Source organism: Copadichromis virginalis, linkage group LG13, assembly GCF_057382275.1.
Source record: "Copadichromis virginalis isolate Kocher_CV1m ecotype Utaka linkage group LG13, C_Virginalis_male_GT1.1, whole genome shotgun sequence".
NCBI lineage: Eukaryota > Metazoa > Chordata > Actinopteri > Cichliformes > Cichlidae > Copadichromis > Copadichromis virginalis.
Genome location: NC_140630.1, coordinates 1147710 through 1173384, shown reverse-complemented (window position 1 = coordinate 1173384; position 25675 = coordinate 1147710). Strand labels below are relative to the sequence as shown.

At 41.7% G+C, this 25675-nt stretch overlaps 1 protein-coding gene across 1 annotated transcript; it reads left to right on the top strand.

The window, feature by feature from the left end:
* Positions 1-1666: 1666 nt before the first annotated feature.
* LOC146694843 (uncharacterized) lies at positions 1667-25522 on the top strand. The gene is made up of 6 exons (XM_085478503.1): positions 1667-1670; positions 3267-3513; positions 8030-8203; positions 21321-21494; positions 23735-23908; positions 25258-25522. The coding sequence occupies exons 1-6, from the start codon at positions 1667-1669 to the stop codon at positions 25451-25453; spliced, it is 969 nt and encodes a 322-aa protein (XP_085334629.1). The 3' UTR covers positions 25454-25522.
* Positions 25523-25675: the final 153 nt, after the last annotated feature.

Sequence of the window (25675 nt, the reverse complement as noted above, 5' to 3'; positions counted from 1 at the left end):
TTCACTAAAGCTGTTTCTGTGCTGTGATGAGCTCTGAAACCTGACTGAAACTCTTCAATAAGCCATTCCTCTGCAGATGATCTGTTAGCTGTTTGACAACTACTCTTTCAAGGATGTTTGATATGAAAGGAAGGTTGGAGATTGGCCTATAATTAGCTAAGACTGCTGGGTCTAGAGATGCTTTTTGAGTAAAGGTTTAACTACAGCCAGCTTGAAGGCCTGTGGTACTAAGCCGATTATTAGAGATTGAAGCATTAATTAATGGCAGGACTTCTTTGAGCAGTTTTGTAGGAATGGGGTCTAAAAGATATGTTGATGGTTTGAAGTAATTATTGAAGTTAACTCAGAAAGATCAATTGGAGAAAAAGAGTCTAAATCACCAGGCCTCGAGGGCCGGTGTCCTGCAGGTTTTAGATGTGTCCTTCATCCAACACAGCTGATTTAAATGGCTAAATGACCTCCTCAACATGTCTTGAAGTTCTCCAGAAGCCTGGTAATGAACTAATCATTTCATTCAGGTGTCTTGACCCAGGGTGATATCTAAAACCTGCAGGACACCGGCCAATGGTTGTAAGTCCCTTGCTTAAGAAACCTGGTGTAGTCCCTGCTTAAAATTAGCAGGGACTACACCAGATATTAAACTGCTGTTTATAACAGTAAGAACAGCCTGGCCTATGCTAGGAAACATCTCCTTAAACAATCGTGGTGGGACAGGATCATTTGGAGAACCAGAGGGCCTCAGGTGGCTAACCACATCCTCTAAATAAGAAAGAGTCAAACTGTTTAAAAACAGCAGAGCAAGGGATCAAGACAGAGGGGTCAGACTCAGGGGAAGAAATGAGAGCCCACTTAGTTGCAACCTTCTCAATGAAAAAACATAAAATCATTAGACAGTTCATGAGAGACCTCCAAACAGCCACTTTGTGGAGCATTTAAGACTAAGTCAATAGATTTAAATAACACACGTGGATTGTGACTGTTGGAGCAAATGGTCTTAGAGAAATATGTTCTTTTAGCCTCTTTGACTCTATCCTGATAGAGGCGCCAGCAGTCCTTTAGGATTTGAAGAGACACCTGCAGTTTGTCCCTCTTCCATCTGCGTTCAGCTCTACGACACTCCCTCCTCACAGCCCATGTGGTGCTATTAAACCAAAGCTCGGTTTCAGCCTTGGGTTGCCTGGTTTTTAATGGTGCCAGTCCAAGATAGTTTGGCAGGAAGATCCAAACCTTTGTGTCCACAGGAAGTAGATCAGTGGGGACAAACAGCTGGCTAAAGGCAGAGGAGAACTGGGTGGCAGTGAAAGAGTTAATGATCCAACAGTGACAAACGGAAGCACTGGTTTGAAGTGCAGTGTGCAAAAACACAAGCTCAAATAATACAGCCATTTGGTTGGAAAAGGCAGTGACAGAGATTTTAATCTTATCTACCCACACAGGCAAAGACATTCCACAAATCTTACACGTCTATTTCTATTTTCTATTCTATTTTCTGCCTAGCCGTCAACTAGAGATTTATATCCCTGATAAGCAGAAGGAGTCTCGCTATCTGGTTAGCATCTCCTATGAACTTACAATGGCCACACTGTGTGTGATAGAGCATAAGGCCCATTTGTGGTGCACATGCATGCAACTGGTGAAAATGTGATTCTACAATTACTAAATTGATATGGGTAAAATACGAGATCAATACAACAAAAAAAAATCTTCCACCACACCGTGTTCATGTGTGGGACCAGGTACTGACTGATTAATGGAGTCAGTGAGGCTTAAAAAATCCTTCACCAGAGGTTTGTCAGGACAGCAGACATGGATATTAAAATCTCCCACAATACAAATGTGATCATAGTTGGGCATCATCCCAGCTAGAAATTCTGAAAAGTCACTTATGAAGTTCTTATTGTAATTTAGGGGATGATAAATGATAGCAAAGAGAACAGAGCGCGATTGACTTTAGAACACGTCAGCTCAAAGCTGGAAGATGAAGGCTGTTTATATTTAAAATCCTTTTTAAAAACAACCACCATACCTCCTCCTCTCCCTGATGTCCAGTACAGTGGTCCCTCGTTTATTGCGGGAGTTATGTTCTAAAAATAACCCGTGATAGGTGAAATCCGCAAAGTAGCCAACTTTATTTTTTTCTTTAATTTTCTATTTTTTTTCTTTTACAATTATAGAAGTTTTAAGGCTGTAAAACCCCTCAATACAGACTTTATACACTTTTTCTCAGACAGGCATGAACATTTTCACACTTTTCTCTCTTGTTTAAACACTCTAAGTTCAAACCTTGGTAGAAAAATAAGTCCAGTATTATAGAATGAAACCAAAAACCTTTGACAGTGCAAAACGTTTCGTGGACACTGTTGTGTTTGTTGGGAAGAAAACTTACAAACATACAGTACAGCACACTGCTACTAAGATTTATGTAAACTTGACAAGCTGAACACATTCTGTACTGTACAGGACACAAGATTGATTGAAGACAATATGCTGTTAAAAAAAAAACATGCAAAATTGCACACCAAAAAATCAGCGAAACAGCGAGGCCACAAAAGGTGAACCACGTCATAGCGAGGGACCACTGTATTTGTTAAAATAGGAACAACTCATTGTTAAAAGTTCAGATAAAAAACTAGACTCACCAGTGTTTAGCCAAGTCTTGGGGACATACATGAAGTCCATGTTCCAGGAGGTGAATAACTCCCTCAGAATAAGAGATTTGTTTACCAGCAATCTGGCATTTACCAGGCCAACCATAACAGGAGCTGAGGCAGAGCTATAAACCTCAGCAGCATAGTGAGCCCGACACAGCGGCCTCATATTGCAGAGGTTTGATCTGGTGCACATTGAGCTGAAGAGGACAGGGGTCATGAGTGGAGCATCATCCAAGCCGACCACAGGGATTGGGCAGGAATCCAAAGGGTCCAGGAATTGCCGATGCATAAAAACTTCATGATATAATCAATGAATTCCTTGGACGGGAGTGGGACGATGCAACAAGGCGAGCTTGAGTATAACCAGCCAACCACTGCCCCTACCCTGACTCCTTCGCTGGGGAGGTAGCATGACAACACGGCATAGGTAAGTTGGTATTTGTGACAACAGCGGGCACCAGGATTTCTTTCCTCTGTTAGCAAACGGAACTGTATTTTGACAAGTACTTCGGAGATTCAGAAGCAATTTGCGGTTGTACATCAGTAATGCTGGTTCCTGAGTCACACATGACAGGAGCAATATAAAAACAAACAAAACTGACGGCAATAGATGAGCATCCACATACATTGGGCGCCATCTTCAAACCTGCTTTTATAATAACACATTTAATTTTTTCTATAATTACAGAATGACTCAGTGTGAACTCTCAGAAACTCACTGTGAAGTTGTGGCCTCTGCTCTGAAGTTCAACCCCTGCCATCTAACAGAGCTGGACATGAGTGAAAACAACCTGCATAATTCAGCAGTGAAGCTTCTATGTGCTGGATTGGAGAGTCAAAACTGTCAACTGGAGACTCTGAGGTGAGTTCACTGACTGAAGTGTGTTGTTTTTCTATGTTTAAGAAATTTGATTGATGTTTGAAACTTCTGTTCAAAAATGTTCAGGATGTGTCTGAAGACAAATGCGAAGAAATTTGAGTGGTTTCAGAAATGTTGTGTCTCTCCAAAGGACTGAACAACAGTTTTTCCTTTTGGCTCCAAATAGAAGTGACAGACTTGAGCAGGCTTCATTTAAAGGCTGACAGAAGTGGAGTGGTGACGGGGAGACGTTTGACAGGACAGTTTTTCAGCCTCAACAGGTTCAATGTTGTGCTCTATCAGTCAGTGAAGATGAAGTCAGTACAGATGAGGCTGTAGAGTGTGACTGTATGTCTGGACTTTTCTTTATTTCTATTGGCTGTCAGTGAGATTTCAGAGCAATCAGAGACTGTGGATCTGTGTATGAAGTATAATTCATGTACAGTTGTTGGAGTTGTAGAATGAGAAATGGCCGTTTTTGTCACGGTCCTGGGTCTGTAACCCAGTGTGTTGAGTTGTTTATTATTTGCTGTATACAGTGGCTTGCAAAAGTATTTGGCCCCCTTGAACTATTATTATTGTGCAATCTACTGTACAATATAAAGCGCCTTGAGGCAACTTTTGTTGTGATTTGGCGCTATATAAATAAAATTGAATTAAATTGAATTGAAATTTTCCACATTTTGTCACATTACAGCCACAAACATGAATCAATTTTATTGGAATTCTATGTGAAAGACCAATACAAAGTGGTGTACACGTGAGAAGTGGAACAAAAATCATACATGATCCCAAACATTTTTTACAAATAAATAACTGCAAAGTGGGGTGTGCATAATTATTCAGCCCCCCTGAGTCAATACTTTGTAGAACCACCTTTTGCTGCAATTACAGCTGCCAGTCTTTTAGGGTCTGTCTCTACCAGCTTTGCACATCTAGAGACTGAAATCCTTGCCCATTCTTCTTTGCAAAACAGCTGCAGCTCAGTCAGATTAGATGGACAGCGTTTGTGAACAGCAGTTTTCAGATCTTGCCACAGATTCTCGATTGGATTTAGATCTGGACTTTGACTGGGCCATTCTAATGCATGGATATGTTTTGTTTTAAACCAAAATGTAAATAGTTGGTTTTTGTATTATATGATTTATTTATTACATTTTATGTGGAGTGAATAAATAAAAGTATATTTACGGTGGCCCCAAGAGACAAAGCACGTACAAACACGTACAAACTCTGAAGCACATACAAACCCTGAAGCATGTACAAACTCCAAAACACGTAAAAACTCCAAAACATGTAAAAACTCCATAGCACGTGGTCTAAGGAGCTTGGAAAGAAAAGCGTCTGGACTTCTTTAAGTTACTTGAAGACGATTCACCTCTCATCCGAGAAGCTTCTTCAGTTCTAAGGTCAAATGGTGGAGAGTCCCAGATTTAAACCCACCTTCCGTCACTTAGCTCTCACCCGTCTGTCACTTACTTCTCATCCATTCGTCACTTACCTCTCATCAGTCCGTCACTTACCTCTCCCCTTTGCCTGTGTCTGACGCCTGTTGCATTATGGGTAGCAGGGATTCCAGGCCAGCCAATCAGAGTAGAATTTGACAATAAAGCCAAAGATGGCCTCCAGTGAAGGTGGGACATGATAGCTGACATCACTGCAGACTGGAGCCTGAACCAGGATCTGCCAGTTCCATGTAATCACATCATTTTAATGTCATTATTTTACTGATCAGATTTAGAAACATCACTGCCTATTTTATTGTTCACACTAAATCCATCCATGATGGCTCCATGTGGCCACGGCTGGATGTTCAGCTTACAGAGCCCTGGTCACAAATGTGTGATGGATTTGAATGCTCGGCTTCTTTTCCTTCTTCAATAATTCCTTCTTCAATAATTAGACATACAGGGCACACAGTGTGTGTACAGAACAGGTGAAATCATTATGAAGGCCTCACTGGAATATGGAAAGGAAGGATCACAGTACAGCTTAACTGAAGCTTTAAAGTCTCTGATATGAAATCAGAAATGAAGCAGCCAGAGCTTTTTCATGAGTGACAATCCACTGTGAATGTGACCCATATAGCAAGCCGTGTCAAGCCGGCACTGCTGGCTGACTTCTGGCATAAGACGTATGTCATCCAAATATGGGCCAGGCCTGGCATAGATGGTACTGTCTATGTGATAGCATGCCATATGTGGTTTGGTTTATGTGGCCCAGGCTCATAGAAAACAGGTCTGGCCCGGATCTGGCATCAAGCTGGCACTTCTGACTGACTGGTGTCATGGCAGGGTGTATGTCAACCAGATGTGGGCCAGGTCTGGCAATGATGGCACTATTTACGTTCCTATTTTCCTATTTTTGTCATCGTTGTATTTTACTCAGTTGTATATAGTATTTGTATTTGTATTCTATTTTTATCTTATTGTATATTTATTTTATTTTATTTTATTCTACTGTATATAGTATTTTATTTTATTCTATTCTGTACAGTTGTGTACTGTATTTATTCTTATTGTATTCTAATTTTTGCCTCATAACTTTTGCACTGTCCACTTCCTGCTGTGACAAAACAAATTTCCCACGTGTGGGACTAATAAAGGTTATCTTATCTTATCTTATCTTATCTTATTTTAGTTAGAAGACCCAAATGCCATGTTGCAATACTATACTGCTATAGTAGACAACGTTTCAAATGCAGTTTGACAGATTTGTGAGTGTACACTTTATCCAAAACCTAGTGACGGTTTACTCATCTTTCCCAGTGGGAGGCTGTAGCTCAGGAGGTAGAGCAGGTCACCTACTGATCGGAAGGTTAGTGGTTCAATCCCTGACTCCTCCAGTCTGCATGTCAAGAGTGTGACTGTGTATTGTTAGGAAGCACTCTGTTTAGAGAAAATGTGTGACTGGGTGAATGTGGCATGTTGTATAGAGCACTTTGAGTAATCCGGGAGACCACCAGAAAAGTGCTATATAAGAGTCAATCCATTCACTGTCTGAACAGAGGTTTGTCATGTTACTTTTGCACTATTATGTTCCGGCACATGTTGTTATTACATGGTTTGATTAAGGTACACATTAGGCTGACATCGGGGCCAGAGCTGAAACGGTTCTGGGCCAGCACAGGGACAGAAGTGTGTCTACAACTGGCACTTAGCTGTACACAACTTATACATGCCCACATACCACAAAAAATGACGGCCCTTTAGTGGCCCAGATCAGGTTTGCCAGAGGTAATCCATACATGAGCCAGCACAGGGGCCAGTATGTGGGCCACATCACTTCTGCTGATTTCATTCATTTGGAAGTCCTGTAGCTGAGTTTGGGAGAGACTAACAGCCTCGGCAGCAGAGCGGAGAAAGGCTGTAACATCACCAATTTACTCTACCTGTGACATCATTTTATCAGAAAACATATGCTCATGTTTTTAGTATGCTTGGCTTGAAGAGCTAAAATGTAAGAAAATCAAATGGTGCTCTTTATTATTTTGTTGGTTTTGTTTCCCGTCTCTTCAATGGACCCCAGCTGTGGTCACAGTGTGTGTTGGATAATCTGGCCCAGGATGAGGCCAAACTGAAATGGGATTAAATGCCTGTTGGATATTTGAGCTTAGTGTAGTTACATCAAATCACAACAAAAGTTGCCTTGAGGCGACTTTTGTTGTGATTTGGCGCTATATAAATAAAATTGAATTGAATTGAATTGAATTTCTGCCCAATTTAAAAACATTATCCATAAATATTGAGTAATAACTTGACTCTCACACAGCGTGAGTAAAATGCCTTTAAACATCTGGGTTATCCTGCAGATCAAAGTATTTGTAAAAACACATTTGTGAATCATGTTTGGTTTATGAGGAAAATGATTCAACAACTTCCTTTTAATATACAACATTTTATCATATTTATTTATAACCCTCTTTTGTCTGACCATTTGAGTCACATTAGAATTTTCAATAAAGGATCCACAGAGTTTGGTAAAAATTATGACAGTAGGTGTTTGTGTGAAAGTGCGGGAAGCAAATTTGTGTCTGATTTTCTTTCAGTGTTGCACTTTGTAGACGCTCCCTGAGCACTAGTCTCACAGCCAGCTCCACATAGAGACCTGTGTTGTTAGTCCAGGTCAGAAGATGACTTGTCGGAAGGAAAATGAGCTAGTAGTTTGTTTACTAGCTACTAGAAAAAAGGTGTTGGACTTCAAATATGTCCATTTCTTTCTCACTTCACCTTTAAAAGTGAAGCCATGTGGTTCCTTGAATGGAAAACACAGCTTTTTCAAGTCTTTTTCATGGTTTTATGATAAATGTACAACTTTAATGTGAAAAATTCAGAGTTTTTTTTCCCCTCTTGCTGTGTTTGTTTGAAGCTGCTTCCTGTTGGCTTCAGCTGTTTGGAGTTTCCATTTTCTAAACTTCTACATTCTGAACCTTCTTCAGCTCTGAACAGATTATGAATCGCTGAATGATTTCAAGCTCACACTTTGTCTAATAAACGTACATCTTTCATTCTTTCTACAGATTGAAGCTCTGTGGTTTGTCAGAGATCAGCTGTTATTATCTGGCAGTAGCGCTGAAGTCCAACCCCTCCCATCTGAGAGAGCTGGACCTGAGCCTGGACAACCTGCAGGATTCAGGAGTGAAGCATCTGTGTGGTTTTCTGGAGAGTCCAGGATGTGGACTTGAAACTCTGAGGTCAGTCAGCATGTTTTAGTTGTGCTGAGATGAATATGATGTGAAAGTTGTGCTGACACTAAACTGCAGACATCAGGCTGATATTATACTGATCTACACTGAGGATTTTCATGGTAAAGCCTGTTTTCTTCTTCTCTGGTTTAGTTAATTGACTGTAGGAGAACAATGTTCACATTTCCAATAGTCATATTCAAAGTATGGCCCATGGCCCATGGCCCACACGGTGCCGAGCAGCCTGCCGACCTTTCCAAATTCAGAGAGAGGGGACTCTGATTAACTATGTACCGTTCTTCCTCAAATTTCTAAGTATCAGACACAGTTGTGAATAATCCACAGCTGACTCTCTTTAGCTGGTCAAAGGTCACGGCACATAGCAATCTGTGAAACAAACAGTTTGGAGCAGGAGTTATTGCAAATTTACAAACTGACACTGCTGCACGGCATGCTGGGTAATGCTAACTGGTCAGGTATGTGTCTGCTGTTTGGAAGCTTTTGTGTGGGCGGGGCTCAGGCAGCTCTGCTTACAACGTGACAGTGAAGCAGCTGGAGAATAATAAATAAAGATTTCAACAGCAGGCAGGATTTCATAAGCTGATGTACAAACATCTAGAATGATGGTGGCAGGTACAGAAACAGGTCCACAAAGACTGAAGCGTGTCTCCATTCCTTTGCATATTCCATATTTTATACTGAGAGTTTCCAGAAGAGCAAACAATAAACATGCCTCCAAACTTGTGACGAGTCAGACTGATATCATTTCTACAGAGAACAGTGTGAGGTCACTTCAATCAGGACAAACACTGCAGCAGGAATGACTACACCCACTCAGTCTGATATCCCCCGTGAATTATCAAAGTTGAGAGAGGAGATGAATGAGAAGCTCAGTGTTATCAACACTGACTTGAAAGAAATGGCTCAAAGGATTAGAGATGGCACGATACCACTTTTTTATGTCCGATACCGATACCGATATCATAAATTTGGATATCTGCCGATACCGATATGAATCCGATATAGTGTTTTTTAATCAACAAAACTGTTTTTTAAAATATCTTGCTGCATTTTGTATAAGTTCATACTCAAGTTTAAAACAACAACTACACTAAAGCTATTCTGTTATACCTGTATGCAAAAAAAAAAAAATTTCATAGTTCAGCAATACTGATCAATCTAATAAACTTAAACCTACACCATCCTCCCTATTCTGGTATTTTAAAGAGTACTTAGCATAAATATTAAGCAACCTAACTAATAGGGTTCCAACTCCCAGCAACAACAAAAATAAATAAATAAAAAATAGGGAACCACCCCTCACGCTCCACCTCATGATGCTTAATCAACGTAATCAACCTTAATTTGATGCAGTGTGAAAAAAAATGCACAGAAATCAATTATTTTTCAAGAAATATTAAATAGATTCAACATCTTTCTTCAACAAAATTGCAGACTGCACAGATGGTACCTTCCCAAAGGAAAAAGTACTATAGCTTACTAGGGTATATATATTAGACTTAATAGTCACTATATACAGTAATTGACTTCTATTCATTTTACATCAAATTAAAACTTTGGGTGTCAGATAATTATTTATTAAAAGCTAGACATTTTAAATGAGAATAAGAAAGAAAAGTATGTCTTTGTGCCCCCTTTTCCCTGTTAATGCCCTGGTGCAAAGTGGGCCAAAAGCAAAGAAGAGAGACGGAGTCGCGACAGAAAAGCCGATCAGCTGATCATTAAGCAGTTTCATGATTGAAGTAGCAGCAGGAGAGGCAGTCGCTTGTTAAGCTTAACGCAGGAATGCTTTACAAACATTCAGAGATGAACTTACACACTTGCTTTACTTCTCTCGGGGATAACTTTGTCGGAGATGAAATGCCGGGTTGCTAGCGAAGCTCCACATGCTATCCAGACCACCGACAGGTCCCGCATGCCACAGCTGCTCTATCACGTGATGCATACTGCTCCGAGTGCTAATGTTCTGAGGTGAGTTACGGCGTGTTGCAAGTTTTGTGAGGTGCTTTCGTGATATTTAATGGATCGGATTACATTTTTTATTTTTCTCCGATATCCGATCCAGTAATTTAGGTCAGTATCGGACCGATACCGATACGTAATATCGGATCGGTCCATCTCTACAAAGGATTGAGGAGACTGGACGGAGAGTGTCTGAAATGGAAGGATTTGGTATGGATGTGAAAGACATGCTCTCCCATACACTTAAACTACAAGAGCACCTTCGGGCACAGCTAATAGACTTGGAGGCACGCTCATGAAGAAATAATGTACGTATTCATGGCATACCGGAGGGAGCGAAAGGAAATAATATAATGGAATTTATTGACAATTTTATTAAGACTGAGCTGGGACTTCCTGACACCCCACTAGGGATACAAAGATGTCACCGCTTGTTAGGCCCTAAGCCTCCGCAGGAATTGAACCCAAGATCTGTTGTTATATGTTTCCTTGAGTTTAAGATTAAACTCATGGATAACAAAAGACAAAAATAAAAAGGCAGGAAAGGACCCAAACGCAGGACTCTCAAAGATGGGACTAAACACAGCTTTTATTGTTGGAAAAACGCCTCATAAATATAAGTCACAAAAACAAAACAAAACATAGGAACTGAAACACAGGAACTGAGCCACTAAACCGGAGTACAAGACAAAACACACAGCACACAGAGGGTAGCAACATTAAGGATGTGACAGAGAGCAAAGGAAAACGCATATATCAACAGGGGAGTAATCAGGGAATGTGAAACAGGAGGGAGACACAGCTGGGAGAGATCAGGGCTAATGAGACGGGGGGGGGGAGTAAAACTGAACACACTGACATCAGACATGAACCTTCAAAGTAAAACAGGAAACAAGAAACAATTTACAAAGACGCAGGCTTGACACTGAACTAAATGTAGAATAATAATAATAATCAAAACAGCATCACTAAAGAAAGACACCAAAATATAAGAAAGAGAAAATGCTGGGTCAAAATGACCCAGAAACGTGACACATTCAGTATAAAGGGAAATGCGTGTTTTCTGAGCAAGATTATACCAGTGACACCCTGGCGAAGAGAAAGGGATACGCCACTATTCGAAGAGCGTTAAAAGAAAAAGGCCTTCGTTTCCAGACACTCTATCCAGGTTCATTTTAAGTTCATTTTAACACCGGACTGGTAATCTATAATGAAGCACAGGAGGTGGCTGCCGATCTGAGGCGAAGAGGAGAAGAGGAGAAGAGGACTGATGGACGGTGGAAACCTGATCCCTGTAGTAGAACTGCTGAGGACAAGGATGAAACGACCACCATGGGAAACTGCAGAGGCGCCACGCTACAACAGAGAGATGAGAGTACAATGCATTCAGGAAAAATTACATTCCGACACAACGTGAGTACCATCTGAGGATTTCCTCTTTACAATCACCAATGTAACTTTATGGCCAATGTAAACTTTCCTCATCTTTGTAAGTAATCATGACCCTTTGGCTGAAAAACCCACGCTTGTACATTACTGCATGTGCGCCGATCTGGCTAAAGCAGGGGTGTCGAACTCCCGGCCTCGAGGGCCGGTGTCCTGCAGGTTTTAAATCTCACCCTGGGTGAACACACCTGGATCAAATGATTAGTTCATTAGCAGGCTTCTGGAGAACTTCAAGACTCATATGCTCGGACTCGAGCTCGTCACTGGCCAGTTTGCAAGACAGTCACTCAAAATGCAGGCCTGACATTCTGATTGAGATCCAGCAAACACTATTCAGATATATTATGATGTGGCTTATGGTCACATTCTTATGGGTATCAGTGCATCATGGAGTTGAAGGAAGTGAAATGGCATATAGGAGAGCAAAAGAAGCAACAAGGAGACCGATGGTAGATATGGATATTAGTGTGCGAACATGTTTTATTGCATTGTCAGAAGTATGATGTTGAAAGAAGACATCTGATCACAAAGCTGGACGATATGAAAGTGAACCTGGACTTGATTGATTTCTTTCGCATGAACTCTATAAGTGAAAGTTAAACAAGTTTTGGTTTTTAAGGCAGACCCATTTGTTTGGGAGGATTTGAATTTATTTTTTACTTTTTTGTCATTTCGGTCCACACTCCACACCAGTTGGTGGCGGTAATGCAACATTTTCCTGTTTCCTGTTTTCCTGAAGAAGACTTCAAGACTCCAGAGGCCTGTTGAGGAGGTCATTTAGCCTCTTAAATCAGCTGTTTAGACATTCATATTTCTCCTCATAACCCCCCCCCCCCCCCCCCCCCCCCCCCCCGACCTTACATCACATGCGGAGTCAAGTCGGAGGCTGGTAGTATTATGGAAAAACACTGAAATGTACAATACAATGGGCAAGTTGAGGAGGGGAAGAGAGAGCTCTACTCATGCTGCGCTCCTATGGGAGGACAGCATGACAACAGAAAACAAAAAACTCCTCTGCACAAAGAGCACATAAATGTCCACATCACAACATCATGAAGCACGTTACAAGCCACAGCGGTGGGTAAGGGGTGAGAAGTAAGCTGATGCAGATACAGCCATCCTGCCCTGCAGCTATTCATCCAGCGCTCGGCCTCGGAGATAAGTGTACAAGAGCGTTTGGAACGAAGAGTCTAAACACAGATTGTTATGTTCAGCTCCAGCCTTGAGACCACAGCTGGCGCCGATATGGTAGCCGCATGAAATAATGGTGGTGTTCTTGCTTTAGTGCGAACCACTGATGTCCCAATGTCAATTTTAAAGTCTGCTTCTCGTCAAGAAGAGGGTGTCAATTGCATTCAGGGACTAGTTGATCAAACTGGTACCTATTAGTGAAGGGTTTTATTAACCATAAAGAGGTTACACTGTTAAATGTTTACAGACCGCTAGGAAGAGACAGGCAATTGATTAAAAGAGTTTTTGATTTAATATGTGCAGAAGTATCTGGGGTGATAATATGTGGGGGTGACTGGAACATTCACCTTAATCCACCATTAGACTCTTCAACAGGAACAAAAAAGATATTACCTGAAGCAAATCAAGTAAATAAATTGCTTAAAGAACTAGGCATGGTGGATGTATGGGGAGATCTTCATCCAAAGACGTTTTTCTTTTTTTTCTCACTCTCATTCGATGTTTTCTAGACTGGACTACTTTTTCATGCTCAACTCAGACAGACACAGGGTTATTGATTGTGATATAGGAGTAAGAGACATTTCAGATCATGCTGGAGTTTATTTGACATTACACTTGGACACTAGGCGTAAAGCGACCCTTTGGACAGTGTTGGTCGTTGTGTCCTTGGGCAAGACACTTCACCCGTTGCCTACTGGTGGTGGTCAGAGGGCCCGGTGGCGCCAGTGTCCGGCAGCCTCGCCTCTGTCAGTGCGCCCCAGGGTGGCTGTGGCTACAATGTAGCTGCCATCACCAGTGTGTGAATGTGTGTGTGAATGGGTGGATGACTGGATATGTAAAGCGCTTTGGGGTCCTTAGGGACCAGTAAAGCGCTATATAAATACAGGCCATTTACCATTTACCATTTAACTCCAGCCTTCTCAATGAAACTCAGTTCTGTAAATCTGTAGAAAATGAATTAAAAAACTATATGAATGATAATAACAATGGAGACATTTCACCCAGTGTGTTATGGCAGCGGTCCCCAACCCCCGGGCCTCGGACCGGCACCGGTCCGTGATTCATTTGGTACCGGGCCGCGAGAGTTGAGGCTCAGGTGTGAAATGTATTTTTTTCAGGGTTTTTATCGGTTTTCAGCGTTATTTTGTTATCGTTTTTATCATTTACTCTGTTTTCCTGGGTCTTTTCACGTGTGTTATGAATAAATCTTCTTTTTTTCGGTACCGGTACTAGTTTTATTTTGTTGCATTTATCCGCGACACCTTAAAGGCCGGTCCGTGAAAATAATGTCGGGCATAAACCGGTCCGTGGTGCAAAAAAGGTTGGGGACCGCTGTGTTATGGGATGCTGCTAAGGCAGTTCTCAGAGGTAAATTTTTAATGTGGTCACCTATTAAGAAAAAGGGAAAAGAGAGACAAATTGAGGAGGCAGTCATGAAACTCAGATGGTTAGAAGACGAATACATGAAAAATAATAATGAAGATACTCGGACACAGCTATTACTTAGAAGGCAGGTCCTTAACGAATTGTATGAGAACCAAATGGAAAACAAAGATAGATTTATTAAGCAGACCTAATATGAAAATGGCCCCAAAGCTAAGAAATTTCTTGCCTGAAAGACACGTAAACAGCAAGGCGACAGGTATATACACAAAATAAAGAACCCACAGACCAATAAGATACAATATAACCTGGAAGACATACAAAAATCCTTTGTTGCGTATTACTCAAATTTATATAACCAGCCCCCAGCAACAGATTTAACAATTGTAGATAACTTCTTGGCCTCTCTAGATTTACCTTCTATTGGGACAGAACAAAATAAGGTATTTAAACAACAAATAACAGAGGAAGAAATTAATAAAACTATATCAAAGTTGAAGAGGAATAAAATGCCAGGCACAGATGGTTTCCCTTTAGGGAAAAAATTGTAAACATACTTTTACACCGTTACTGAAATCCTGTTTTAATTATATCTTTGGGGGGGGGGGCAAAATAACAGTATTATGGAGACAAGCTCTCATCTCTGTAATACCAAAGTCTGGAAAAGACAAAACCAAATATAGCTCCTACAGACTCAGTATTAAATATAAACTATAGAATATTTGCAACAATATTGGCCAAGTGACTTGAACCTATACTCCCTGAACTTTTGATACTGGTCAGAGAGGATTTGTAAAGAATAGACAAACACATGATAACATAAGACGGGCACTTCATCAAATAAATGATATCAAAAACATAGAGATGGTAGTTCTTAGCCTTGACGCTGAAAAAGCCTTTGACTCCGTCAGATGGGAGTTTTATGTTGGGTTCTAAAACACCTTGGTTTTAATAACCAGATGATTAGTTGTTTGAGGTCCTTGTATAATTCTCCTTATAAAAGGATAAACGTTAATGGGGACCTCTCAGACTTAGTTCTTAAAAGAGGATATAGACAGGGCTGTCCTCTTAGCCCTGCTCTATTTGCACTGTTTATTGATCCATTGGCACAGGCCATTGAGAATGCGAGGAAGTTACAGGTGTTATCATCAATGGCAAAGAGTACAAGGTTTGTTTATATGCAGATGATGTCCTTGTGACTGTTACTAAACGCACTATTAGCCTACCAATATTACTATCTTTGCTCAATATGTTTGGCTCATATTCTGGGTACAAATTAAACCTTCACAAAACTCAATTTCTTATCTCTAAATATAAACCAAACAAATATATTTGTAAACTCCTAAAGGGTAGTTGGAATACGAACTTAATTAAATATTTAGGGGTTGAACTGCTCAAAATATGATAAATTAACTACTGAGAAAGCCTCAGCAGGACTATTTAGACTGAGACAGACCTACTATGACCAGGGGGAAAAGGCAGGAAAACTTTTGGCATGGCGCATAAAAACGCTACTGAACGAACAAACAATAAATGAAATTAGAACTGCAGACGAAAACACCACAGATCCTTACAGAATAAATGAACTCTTTGAACTCTACTACTCACAATATATACCTCAACAGGAGATGCGACTCAAGAATCACTAGAATCCTTCTTTGACTCAATAAGCACCCCTTCACTGTCTGAAGAAGCTCGATGTGAACTAGACTCTCAGTTATCTATGAGTGAACTGTCGATTGCAATTGATAAATTAAAAATGGGAAAAACTCCCAGCCCAGATGGAATCCCACTAGACCTTTTCAAAATATTTAAAGACAAATTAGTACGCCCTCTATACGACATGCTAGCGGAAAGTTATGATTTAAAAGAGCTTCCCCCCTCCTTGCGTAATGCACTCATAACGGTATTCCCTAAGCCTGGGAAACCGCCTACAAAATGTGAATCTTATAGACCAATCTCATTAATAAACTCTGACGCCAAGATAATAAGTAAAGTACTGGCAAACAGACTTGAACGGTACCTTCATCTTCTCGCTGATACTGACCAGAATGGTTTTATAAAAGGCCGGCAAGCGCAGCATGGTATTCGCAGAGTACTGAATGTACTTTACTCAAACTCAGAACATCCAGACATGGCTCTGCTCTCCTTGGATGCAGAAAAAGCAGATTTTGACAGATGGTTGCTACTGCCAATGAATATGCATAACAGGATTGAATTAATAAAAATGACGGTACTACCTAAACTGCTTTATTTATTCCTGGCATTGCCCGTCGAGGTGGGGGGAGAATAGAATAAAGTATGAGACATTAGAGTTACCTAGAAATAAAGGAGGCATGTCTAGAAAACTTATAAAGCTACACAGCTCAGAGTCCTGATTGCATGGTGCAACCCAACATGTGACACCAGATGGAAAAAAATAGACCAGGTGGAAATTCATGTCCCTCTTCCAGCTAGTATCCTACTGCATAAAAGTACCAAAATATCTGGTTTTGGGAACTTAAAGATAAAATCTTAGAAAGAGACGCGAGAATACTATGGTGGCCAGCATATGACACAGCATTCACCCCAGCAAATATTGACAGTAGGTTTAAAAACTGGTGCAACCTAGGTATCACTGCATACTGGAAAATATCATCTGAAAAAGGTTTAGATACCTTCCAACAAATGTCAGTCAATTACATCTTGAGGAGAGGTGATTTTTATTTATTTATTTTTTTTAGATATCTCCAATTAAAATTGCATTTTAATATGGAGATTGTTGTCTAAAGCTGGGCAGACACTGTGCGATTTTTTTCAGTCGCGTTATTCAGCTCCTGCTCAAACTGTACAATTGACTCGCAGGGGTTAGAAGTTCGTAGGTCACGATGCAGGTCTCACACTATACGGCCCGATGCTCTGATTGACCCGAGTGCTCACACTGTGCCTCCATAAAATAAAAGTTATAACAGAAATTCTGTCGCTCGCTCTCCCTCTCTGTCACACAGAAACGCACACCACCACCATCAACTTTGCTAAATAGCTAATGAAAAACATTGATCAGGCAGCTGTGATTGAGCAGCAGTGTAAATCCAACTATTTTCACGGTTGTTGCAGTCGTGATAATTTTGTGAGGCCACATCGAAAAGGCTCGGATGAGTTCTACAAGTGCCTCCATCCCTTGTGTTCAGATCACACGTTGCACTGCTGTGCTACTCCATCTTTTTCACCGACGTTTATGTGTTTGCGCGTGCGCAGTGTGAGCGGCTGTGGTGACACCCTCACGACCAAGTGATTTATGATCGGGAGCTGGTCGTGAGGTGTTAATTGCTTCTCGTTACCCCACGTATACTACACGACGTGTAACCGGTTTCTGCTTCATCCCGCTGCAACAGTTCGGCCCAAGCAGACTCCTTGACTCTGCGTTGTGTTGAAGAAGACAAGGAGTCTCTTATCGATCGTTGCCACTTTATTGCCTGAATGGAAACAACGGTGTTTTATCAGTGGACAGGCTCACCACACACCACTCCGCACAGCACACTACGGCAGAACATCCCATTAGCATTCCACTTTAGCATACAGTTTTACACAATAATAAACAAATGAAAGTACATAAACTGGTGTTGGACATGTGTCCACTAAGCACTTATTACACTTGGTGCCCATCAGCTAATCAAACATGTTTTATGTGCTGTACTACTTAGCTATATCGTGGGCGGAACAATACAACTCACCTCTCGTATGGCTACGGCAGACTGGCAGCGATTAATGCAGCCAGCCACACCGGGGGGGGGGGGCGTTGTTTCCCCATTACACTGACATTTGTTGCAAGTGGTATTTAACACCACATAAACACTGTTACAGATGCACGACGCACGATGAAGGCCAGAATCAGGCTGATCACCAAAACAGTCGCACGACTCAAAAATTGGCTCAAAATGGGCCAAAAATCGCACAGTGTGAGCCCAGCATAAGGAGGGAAGATCTCTAGTCCACATTTTTATACATATATGCAAAGGGAAACTGCTAAAAAAAAAAAACTAATTTCCATGATCTACTCAGCACTACAAAAAGAAAGGAAACTGTTGTCTACCACCTACATTAAGTTTAGAACTATGGACAGAATTCACTTGGAAAAAAACTATGAGGTTTGTTTTGTTTTTTAATCACACCTAAGATTAAAGAACTCCAAAGCAAAAATGTTGACCAAGGGAAATGTTGGAGGAGATGTGGATATACTTTGGCAGGCCATTTCCATGTCTTTTGGGAGTGTTCTAAAATCTCCCCCTACTGGTCAGTTGTGATTGAACACACTAAGCAGATAATTGGGTCACAGCTTGAACGGAGTTTCAGTGTCTTTTTGTTTAGGCAATATACCAACCAGATTGAAGAAACGGGATAGATAACTGCTACAGATACTACAGGCAGCCAGCAAGAAAGCTATAACACATAAATGGCTGAATGAGGAACCACCTACTGTTTCTGACTGGACAGAAATAATACACGAAATTCATACTATGGAACGACTGTCAGGGTTCCTGGGTGGCTCAACCAGTGTTTTCAGTTTGTTCATGTTCAGTTTATTTTGTCACTCGTTCTCATTTCCTGTTTTGCTGTTCCAGTTGTTTCCATGTGTCTTTACTCAGATTAAGTTCAGCCATTTACTCACCAGTTTCTAATCACTCACCATCCAGCCTGTATTTAAACCCTCAGTTTCTCTCAGTCCAGCGTTTTGTCATTGATGTTGTCTACTCAGCATGTGTGTACTCAGTTCAGCCAGCCAGTCTTTCAGTCAGTTCAGCCATCATACGTTCTGCTCGTCCCGTCATTATAATAAACTCCAACTCTCACCGTGAGTCCTGCATTTGGGTTATCTCTTCCTCTCATCCACACACATCCCTGACAGAATGACAAGACCCGTGCCACGAAGACACGTCTGTGACCCAGTGGACTCAGACATTTTCGAGTGGCAGGAGGCAGTACTTTCCCTTTCTTACTCCTCACTGCAAGCCAGAGACTTTTCACCATCTACCTAATCAAAAGACTGTGTTTTGTGATTACATTCTGGACTATCCAATTAATACTCACCATTCTGCCGCCGAAGAAACTGTTTCATCATCCCAGGCCATTATTAAAAATATTCACACCTCTAAACCTGTCAGTATCACTCATCCAGTCATTATTTCCACACCCATTGCTCAGACATTTCCTGCTAGCACAGCGGCTCAGATTCTGCCTTCACCTTCACCTGTTTCACCTTCTCAGGTGAAGGCAGCAAAGGCTCAGCCTGTCCCTGCAACAGCTCCTCGAGCAGCTAGGGCTCAGCACGTCCCCGCACCGGTACCAATTCCTCTGGATGGTGCTGCTGACGCACAGCCATCACCCATTCCTTTGCTAGCTCCCAGGGCGAGGGCAGCTGTGACCCAGCCTACTCCTGCAGCCGTTCCTGTCCCTCGGGTGGGGGTGACCGGTGTCCAGTTTGCTCCTGTGCCTGTCCCAGCACCCAGGGTGAGGGCTGCCAGGATCCAACCTGACCCCCCTAGAGGCTCAGCTGAGGCTTTCCAGCCATTGTCCTCACACTCTGGAGGCTCGGATTTGACGATTCCCACAACACCGCCTCATCCACATCTGATTCGGGGTCGGCGGCCACTTTCCAGGAAAAAAATACCCAATAAATATAAAGTTTTAAAAAACTACTTGTAGCAGCTACATTTAGTTACAACTGACTGCCTTCTTTGAACAATAAGACTGACTACTATTCTAAAAACAAGCACACAAAGAACCAATAAGAGTGAAGAACAGAATAAAGAGCTCCTGTGATGGTAGCAAAGAAATGAGCAGCAGACTGTAGCAGTTTATATCTGAATGAAAGTAGAACTAGCTCAGTGGAGCTCAGTCCCATATCTTTGGTTAGAAAGGAACAACATCAAGGATATACTGCTGCTCAAGCAGATTTGAGAAGTGCATGCACATCACAGCAGCTGATGAGAGAATCTGTGTATATGAGAAAACAGCTGATCGCTTGCAGCTCGTGCACTGTTGGATCTCCAGATGTTCACTTGGCTAAAGTCTGTGAAGAAACTGTGGTTCACGTAGTTTACACGGTACGGCCTCAGATTGGACTGAGCTTCCAGGATCACTGCAGCATCCTCAGCTGGTACATGGACGTCTCTGTTCCTTAGTCTTGGAGCCCCTGATGGTCCGTCCACACCAACAGGGTCTTCTCACTCACCTGTTCTTTGTCCTAGTCCTTTATTGGAAGTACTGAGTCCTTGTTCATGCAGTGTTGTGCCCATGTGGCAGCGCTGATGTTCCCACCTTTTATGCACAACAAGTATGGTGCTGGTCTTTCTTCGGATGGAAAAGCATCCTTAACTGATCCAGAAAAAAGATCCAGAGTTTGATCCCTCCTAGTAGGCCAGGAAACATACTGATGAGAGTTTCAAAGTGTCTTTGTATGCAGACATAATTCAAATGAGCCAGAATGAGTTTGGTTCCTGCAGTTTGTGCATCATAAACGGTGCTGAAGCAGAGGCAGATTGTGCCTGCAGTGAATGTACACTGCTGTCATAAGAGCTGTGGAAAAAGGATGTAACAATACTGCTGAAAGTTCCAGGACAGTCACAGAGTTATTGCATCATTTGTGAACACAAAGAGAGAAAGGTCATCCAAATTTCAGGATTAAGAGTCTGTGTCCTGGTTATGTGCAGTAAAAGACGTCTCTGTGAAAGCTTCAGTTCAACAGGCTCCTGCTCATTTCCTCGCCAGGTTCTTGATTCTCTTGTACCATCTCACTGTCATCCTCCTCACTCGCTCTTTGCACTCAGTCTTTTGTGCATCATTAAAACCATTACCATGTGGAAAACCAACGTTTAATTGAATAGAAGACAATCATCAGTGACGCCGCCTTTAAAATACTCTTGTTAGAAATGTACGACTTTAATGTGAAAAATTCAGAGTTTTTTCTCTTGTTGTGTTCTTTTGAAGCTGTTTCCTGTTGGCTTCAGCTGTTTGGAGTTTCCATTTTCTAAACTTCTACATTCTGAACCTTCTTCAGCTCTGAGCAGATGAAATAATGAAACAATAAATAGTTTCAAGAACACACTTTGTCTACTAAAACTTACTTCTTTCCATCTTTATACAGATTGGTTTGGTGTGGGCTGTCAAAGATCAGCTGTGATTATCTGGCATCAGCACTGAAGTCCAACCCCTCCTATCTGAGAGAGCTGGACCTGAGTAGCAACAATCTGCAGGATTCAGGAGTGAAGCAACTATGTGGTTTTCTGGAGAGTCCAGGATGTAGACTTGAAACTCTGAGGTCAGTCACCTTGTTTTAGTTGTGCTGAGATGAATATTATTTTAAATATGATGTTGTGCCTGACCCTAAACTGCAGACATCAGGCTGATATACTGATCCACACTGAGGATCTTCATTGTAAAGTCTGTTTTCTTCTTCTCTGATTTAGTCCATTGACTGTAGCAGAACAATGTTCACATTTCAAACAGTGACACTCTAGGCTACACTAGGCTGCAGCCCTCCACAGGGCGGCAAGCAGCCTGCCGACCTTTCCTAATTCAGAGACACAACAACAAATAATCCACAGCTGACTTGCTTTAGCAGGTCAAGGGTTACAGGACACAGCAATCTGTGAAACAGAAACAGTTTGGAGCAGGAATTATTTCGCATTTACAAACTGACACTGCTGCACGGCTTGCTGGGTAATGCTAGTTGGTCAGGTATGGGTGTTAACGGCTGTGAAAGGCTCCATGGCTGCAGAACACTGAAGAAGAGAAAAGAGAAATGGAGGATGAAGAAAAGAGGTGGAGATGAAGCAGAAGTTTAGCTTCAGAGAGGAAGCTGTGTCTGCTGTTTGGAAGCTTCTGTGTGGGCGGGGCTCAGGCAGCTACACCCACAACGTGACAGGGAAGCAGGTGGAGAATAACAAATAAAGACTTCAACAGCAGGCAGGATTTTATAAGCTGATGTACAAACATCTAGAATGGTGGTGGCAGGTACAGAAACAGGTCCATAAAGACTAAAGCGTGTCTCTGTTCCTTTGTAGTAGTACTGATGAGTCCTACAAAGTGTGTGTGTTCAGTAGGAGATGAGTTTGGTAGTACTTTGTGTGCACAGATGGACACCACAGGAGATCTCCTTTATGAAGAAACTCTGAGAAGTTTTCCAACAGTGGGAAACATTTCAGAGAATATCTCAGAGAATATCTCTGAAGCAGAAGCTAAACATAATAACTGAAGAAAAGCAAAATGATGATACAAATCCTGCTCTGAGTCATAGTTTAAACATTACTATCAGACAGTAAAGGCTTCCAAAGACTGATCACCTTTCAAATTTAGTTAAAGATGCTCGTCCTGTCCACAGATCAGCTGACCTGGTAGGTCTCCACGATCAGCTTTGTTTCTTGGAAATGTAGGCTGAGCCCTTTAGAGCTTCGCTTTTTCTTTTACTGAACAGAAGTTGATCATCACTGATGCTGTCCTTCAAATACTCCTGTTAGAAATGTATGACTTTAATGCGAAAAATTCACAATTTATTTTCTTGTTGTGTTTGTTTGAAGCTGCTTCCTGTTGGCTTCAGCTGTTTGGAGTTTCCATTTTCTAAATTTCTACATTCTGAACCTTCTTTATACAGATTGAGTAGCTGTGGTTTATCAGAGATGTGCTGTGATTATCTGGCAGCAGCACTGAAGTACAAATCCTCGCATCTGAAAGAGCTGGAAGTGAGTGGAAACAACCTGAATGATTCAGGAGTGAAGCAACTATGTGGTTTTCTGGAGAGTCCAGGATGTGGACTTGAAACTCTGAGGTCAGTCACCATGTTTTAGTGGTGCTGAGACGAATATGATTTTCAAGTTGTGCTGACACTAAACTGCAGACATAAGGCTGATATTATACTGATCCACACTGAGGATCTTCATTGTAAAGTCTGTTTTCTTCTTCTCTGGTTTAGTCCATTGACTGTAGCAGAACAATGTTCACATTTCAAACAGTGACACTCTAGGCTACACTAGGCTGCAGCCCTCCACAGGGCGGCAAGCAGCCTGCCGACCTTTCCTAATTCAGAGACACAACAACAAATAATCCACAGCTGACTTGCTTTAGCAGGTCAAGGGTTACAGGACACAGCAATCTGTGAAACAGAAACAGTTTGGAGCAGGAATTATTTCGCATTTACAAACTGACACTGCTGCACGGCTTGCTGGGTAATGCTAGACTTCAACAGCAGGCAGGATTTCATAAGCTGATGTACAAACATCTAGAATGCAGGTGGCAGGTACAGAAACAGGTCCATAAAGACTGAAGTGTGTCTCCATTCCATATTTTCCAGAAGAGCAAACATCAAATATGCCTCCAAACATGTGACGAGTCAGAGTAAGGACAAACAGTGCAGCAGGAATGATTAAACCCACTAACAGTGAAACAGCGAAAAATTCACAATTTTTTTTCTTGTTGTGTTTGTTTGAAGCTGCTTCCTGTTGGCTTCAGCTGTTTGGAGTTTCCATTTTCTAAATTTCTACATTCTGAACCTTCTTTATACAGATTGAGGAACTGTGGTTTTTCAGAGATGTGCTGTGATTATCTGGCAGCAGCACTGAAGAACAAATCCTCGCATCTGAAAGAGCTGGACTTGAGTAGAAACAACCTGAAGGATTCAGGAGTGAAGCAGCTGTGTGGTTTTCTGGAGAGTCCAGGATGTGGACTTGAAACTCTGAGGTCAGTCACCATGTTTTAATTGTGCTGAGATGAATATGATTTTAAATATGATGTTGTGCTGGGTGTGGGTCCCAATCAGCCAGGGTTTTGGGTGAGCTCATTGTGAAACCTGGCTCCACCTTATCATGCGAATTCCTGAGGTCAGATGGCCCAGGATGTGAGTGGGTGTTAAGGCGTCTGGGGAGGGAACTCAAAACTGGATTATAGATGGCAGACAGTTGGTGTCCTAAACCACTGCCTCTGTTCAAAGATGGTCGCTCACAGTGGCCATAGATGGCTTCTTTCACTGTCCAAAATGTGAACATTGGCATCCTCGAAAGAGTGACCTTTATCCTTAAGATGCAGATGGACTGCTGAGTCTTGTCCTGTGGAGGTGGCTCTTCTATGTTGTGCCATGCGCTTGTGAAGTGGCTGTTTGGTCTCTCCAATGTAGAGGTCTGATCAAGCAAAATGATCACAGAACAATCCCTTGTATCAGAAGCCCTTGATAGATCATTATAGACCATTAAGAGAGCGTTGGAGTGCTGCTTTTGAAAGCCAGACTGGAAAGGGTCAAAAATCTGTAATCTGCATAGTAAGGACCTAAACTGATTTTCTACAATTGTTTCTAGTAATTTGTTTATAAATGGCAATTTTAAAATAGGCCGATAATTACTAGTAGAGCTAGGATCTAGATTCTGTTTTTTTAAAAGAGGAGTTACCTCAGCATGTTTAAAATGTGATGGAACACAACCCTGCCTCAGTGAACTGTTGATGATGGATAGCAGTGTGGGACCGATGTCCGAAGCTGTGTCCAGGTCCAGGTCTGGCAAGTCTCAGGATTATTTTACCGGCAGCAACCCAGGAATACAGGCCCCCGAAGATCCACTTCTCTCCAAAGCAGCACAAGAAAGCCAGCTCTCTTCCTCCAATGAGGCCTCTGAAGCAAAAAATGAGCTGATCAGCAAGAATGGACATAAGCCGGGTGCTGTGCTACGCTCAAGCTGCGTTGGAAAAACAACCTTGTTTTGTTGAAAATTATCCATAGCAGATTTGATCACCAATAATGCATGACGATCATAAATCTGAAGGGAGATGACGCTGGATAAAACTGTAGCATAAACCCTTTTTAAGTCTTTTCATGGTTTTATGATAACTGTACGACTTTAATGTGAAAAATTCAGAGTTTTTTTTCCCCTCTTGCTGTGTTTGTTTGAAGCTGCTTCCTGTTGGCTTCAGCTGTTTGGAGTTTCCATTTTCTAAACTTCTACATTCTGAACCTTCTTCAGCTCTGAACAGATGATGAAACACTGAATGATTCCAAGCTCACACTTTGTCTAATAAACTTACATCTTTCATTCTTTATACAGATTGTGGAGCTGTGGTTTGTCAGAGATCAGCTGTGATTATCTGGCAGCAGCGCTGAAGTCCAACCCCTCCCATCTGAGAGAGCTGGACCTGAGCTACAACTACAAGCTGCAGGATTCAGGAGTGAAGCATCTGTGTGGTTTTCTGGAGAGTCCAGGATGTGGACTTGAAACTCTGAGGTCAGTCACCATGTTTTAGTTGTGTTGAGATGAATATGATGTGAAAGTTGTGCTGACACTAAACTTCAGACATCAGGCTGATATTATACTGATCCACACTGAGGATCTTCATGGTAAAGTCTGTTTTCTTCTGTTTCTCTGGGTTGACTTAGTGCATATTAATCAGTTGCGTTTTAACGTTACTGTCTGCAGTTTCAATAACAAGACTATTAAATCTTCCAGAGACAAAACCAGTGAGTAC

Excerpts from the sequence above, each read along its gene's own strand:
- LOC146694843 (XM_085478503.1), top strand. Across the intron at positions 8,204-21,320 it reads TGTGGACTTGAAACTCTGAG|ATTGGTTTGGTGTGGGCTGT; the intron begins GTCAGTCAGCAT and ends ATCTTTATACAG. Across the intron at positions 23,909-25,257 it reads TGTGGACTTGAAACTCTGAG|ATTGTGGAGCTGTGGTTTGT; the intron begins GTCAGTCACCAT and ends TTCTTTATACAG.